Here is a 2970-nt window from a genome sequence, read left to right on the forward strand (position 1 = left end):
CGTGCCGTGTAGACACCGGCGAGCTTTTCGGACACTTTTCAAAAATCCATATTTTAGGTTACTGTAATCGGTGCTTAACTTTAAATGGGAATAACTTGACATCAAAAAGAGCTATCCGAAAAGGAATTGCAGCATTCGACTCCCCACCAAGGGACCTTTCTAAAGAGACCATAGTTTGCCTATTTCGGACACTTTTCAAAAATCCATATTTTAGGTTACTGTAATCGGTGCTTAACTTTAAACGGGAATAACTTGACGACAAAAAGAGTTATCCGAAAACGGATTGCAGCATTCAACTCCCCACCAAGAGAGCTTTTTAAGGAGACCATAGTTTGCCTATTTCGGACACTTTTCAAAAATCCATATTTTAGGTTACTGTAAACGGTGCTTAACTTTAAACGGGAATAACTCGACAACAAAAAGAGCTATCCGAAAACGGATTGCAGCATTCAACTCCCCAGCAAGAGAACTTTTTAAAGAAACCATAGTTTGCCTATTTCGGACACTTTTTAAAAATCCACATTTTTGGTCGCAGTTAGGGGGACTTAGCTAATAACGGAAATAGCTCGACAACAAAAAGAGCTTCTCTTCTTCGTAAACTCCGAAGAGAACTAAGTTTCCTGTCTATTCACAAACTGGACAGACACGGGAATGGGGTAGACGTGCGCACCGTCACGAACGGTTGAGTGTTTATTGATTAAGAAGATTCGCAGATTTCTTATATTGTCGACAAGCATGAAATTAATCGTCGTACTAGTAGGCAGTTTACAATATAGCGAGAGATAAACAGTTTACATGTAGGACCAGGCTGATCCAAGTAAAACCAAAGATAACCAGTTTACAATATAGAAACAAGTTGAAGCCAGTAATTACAAAAGATAAAGATTACATTATAGAAACAAGTTGAAGCCAATCAACAAAAGATAAACAGTTTACATTGTGGGACCAGGTTGAGGCTAGTCGCAACAAAAGATAAACAGTTTATGTTATAGGCATGTGAGGCTGGTCGTAACAAAAGATAAACAGTTTATATTATAGGGCATGTGAGGCTGGTCGTAACAAAAGATAAACAGTTTACATTAGAGAACCAGGTTGATCCCAGTCATAACCGGGGATAAACAGTTTACATTACTGCACCAGGTTGGTGAAAGCTACAATGGAAGATAAATGGTTTACATATGGGATTACGTTGTGAATGCCATAATAGAATATGTACCAGTTTACATTATAGGTCCAAGTTGTGGAGGTCATAATGTGGGATCAACTGAACATAGTTCACGGGTACGAAGGTGGCGCGAATACCAGTGAGATATAAACAAAAACATAATACAAAATCGAGTAGAATAACTACACAGGAAGCGAAACAAACTGATCAACTGATCTTTAGATACAAGGAACCTGCTCTGTTCGAGCTCGTGGTATACTAAACAATGTGACGTGAAAAACAATCTCAACGTAGAACAAGGAAGGTGCTGGAACTAAGGGGCCGACGACCTTGTCAATGCTGAAGGGTTTGGGCGGGGGGGAACTCAACCACTCACGAGGAGTGAGCAACGACGAATGAGGGATATGGGGGAAGGTAGAACAGGGGACCAATGGGAAGGGTCGTTAGGGATTAGGCACATCCGTCCAATTTGTGAGCCGACAGGAAACGTGAATTCTCTTCTTCGTAAACTCCGAAGAGAACTAAGTTTCCTGTCTATTCACAAACTGGACAGACACGGGAATGGGGTAGACGTGCGCACCGTCACGAGGTAAAAAAGGATAGGAAGGATGAGTGAGGAGTAAGTACCGGGAGGGGATGGGGCTTAGAGACCGAGAGAACGCGAAACTCCAAGGACGGCAGACTTGGACTCAAGGATGTATCCTTCTCTTGCTTCGATGCTACGCCAGCCACCATGATGTGCGATGAGACGATCTGGGACGCCCATGGCTGCCGCTGTGCTGGCTCCACCAGACCGAAGACTGTGTAGGCCATATTTGGTTGAGTCCAGACCTATGGTGGATAGCAAGTTGAGAACCTTTTCACGAGCCCTGGTGTAAGACATAGGCTCAGGTCGTAGGAAGGTGACTCCGTTGTGAGTGGCAACTCTACGAAAGAGTCTGGCGTGTCCGGTGGATGTGGAGGATTGGATGAAACGCTTGAGTAAGGTAACGGGACAGGAGGTAGTGTAGGAAGCAGCGATACAGATCCAGTGACCTTCCCGGAATTGGTCGTTCTTGCGCTTCTCCACGAAAAGAGCAGCATAGCCGTCACAGAAGCTCACGTCGTCAGCGCGAAGCTGGCTCAAGTCGTCCCAGCGTAGGAAGCCGGCAAAGCCGATAACGATGAGGCAGAGAGTCTGTAAGGTGTCGATGCTCATGGTCGGTGACACGTAAGTGGTGCATAGCTGCCGGATGTTGCACGGAGTCAACGGGAGTTTTTTGGAGACCGGTGTCGCGAGGATACGCTTGGCAGCTTGTAGCACTTGCGACGGTAGGTGGTGGGTGTGTGGAGAAGGGTGACCCGACTTACGGTGTGCCCAGGCAACAGCAAACATCGCAGCTTCGAGTGGAGAGGCTGAACGGGAAGTCTGGAGTAGTTTCAGTAGGTACAAGGCCAAGTGTGGGCCGCTGGCTGGGAGGGAGGGGAGGCCTTTGCTTGAAGCGAAGCCTTCCCAGTTGCGGAAGGATCTGACGTATTTCTTGATGGTGTTGGGGGCTCTATCCGCAATGATGACGGAAGGTAGCCAGGAGGCCAGATTGCGGAGTTCGGGGTCCTCTAAGCCCTGAAGCTCTGGGTAGGAGCGGGAGGAAGCGATGTCTGGAGGGGGCGGGGAAGAGCAGGTGGAATGGAGTTTGAGTTAGCAAGAGAAGGGGAAAGGTCGCCGGTCCGGAAAAAAAAAAATACATAGGGTACATCATTAGGGAAAAAAAAAAAATAATAATAATAATACAAAACCAACAATCAGAATCTAATACAGGTTCCAT

The 2970-nt window shown here is 46.1% G+C and overlaps 1 protein-coding gene across 1 annotated transcript; it reads right to left on the reverse strand.

Moving 5' to 3' along the window:
- Nucleotides 1–1808: 1808 nt before the first annotated feature.
- On the reverse strand, nt 1809–2970 carry LOC118408467. Its single transcript, XM_035809285.1, has 2 exons — nt 2946–2970; nt 1809–2803 (listed from the first exon to the last, which is right to left on the reverse strand). The coding sequence occupies exons 1-2, from the start codon at nt 2968–2970 to the stop codon at nt 1809–1811; spliced, it is 1020 nt and encodes a 339-aa protein (XP_035665178.1).

This window comes from Branchiostoma floridae, unplaced genomic scaffold, assembly GCF_000003815.2.
Source record: "Branchiostoma floridae strain S238N-H82 unplaced genomic scaffold, Bfl_VNyyK Sc7u5tJ_1589, whole genome shotgun sequence".
In the NCBI taxonomy this organism is placed as follows: Eukaryota; Metazoa; Chordata; class Leptocardii; order Amphioxiformes; family Branchiostomatidae; genus Branchiostoma; species Branchiostoma floridae.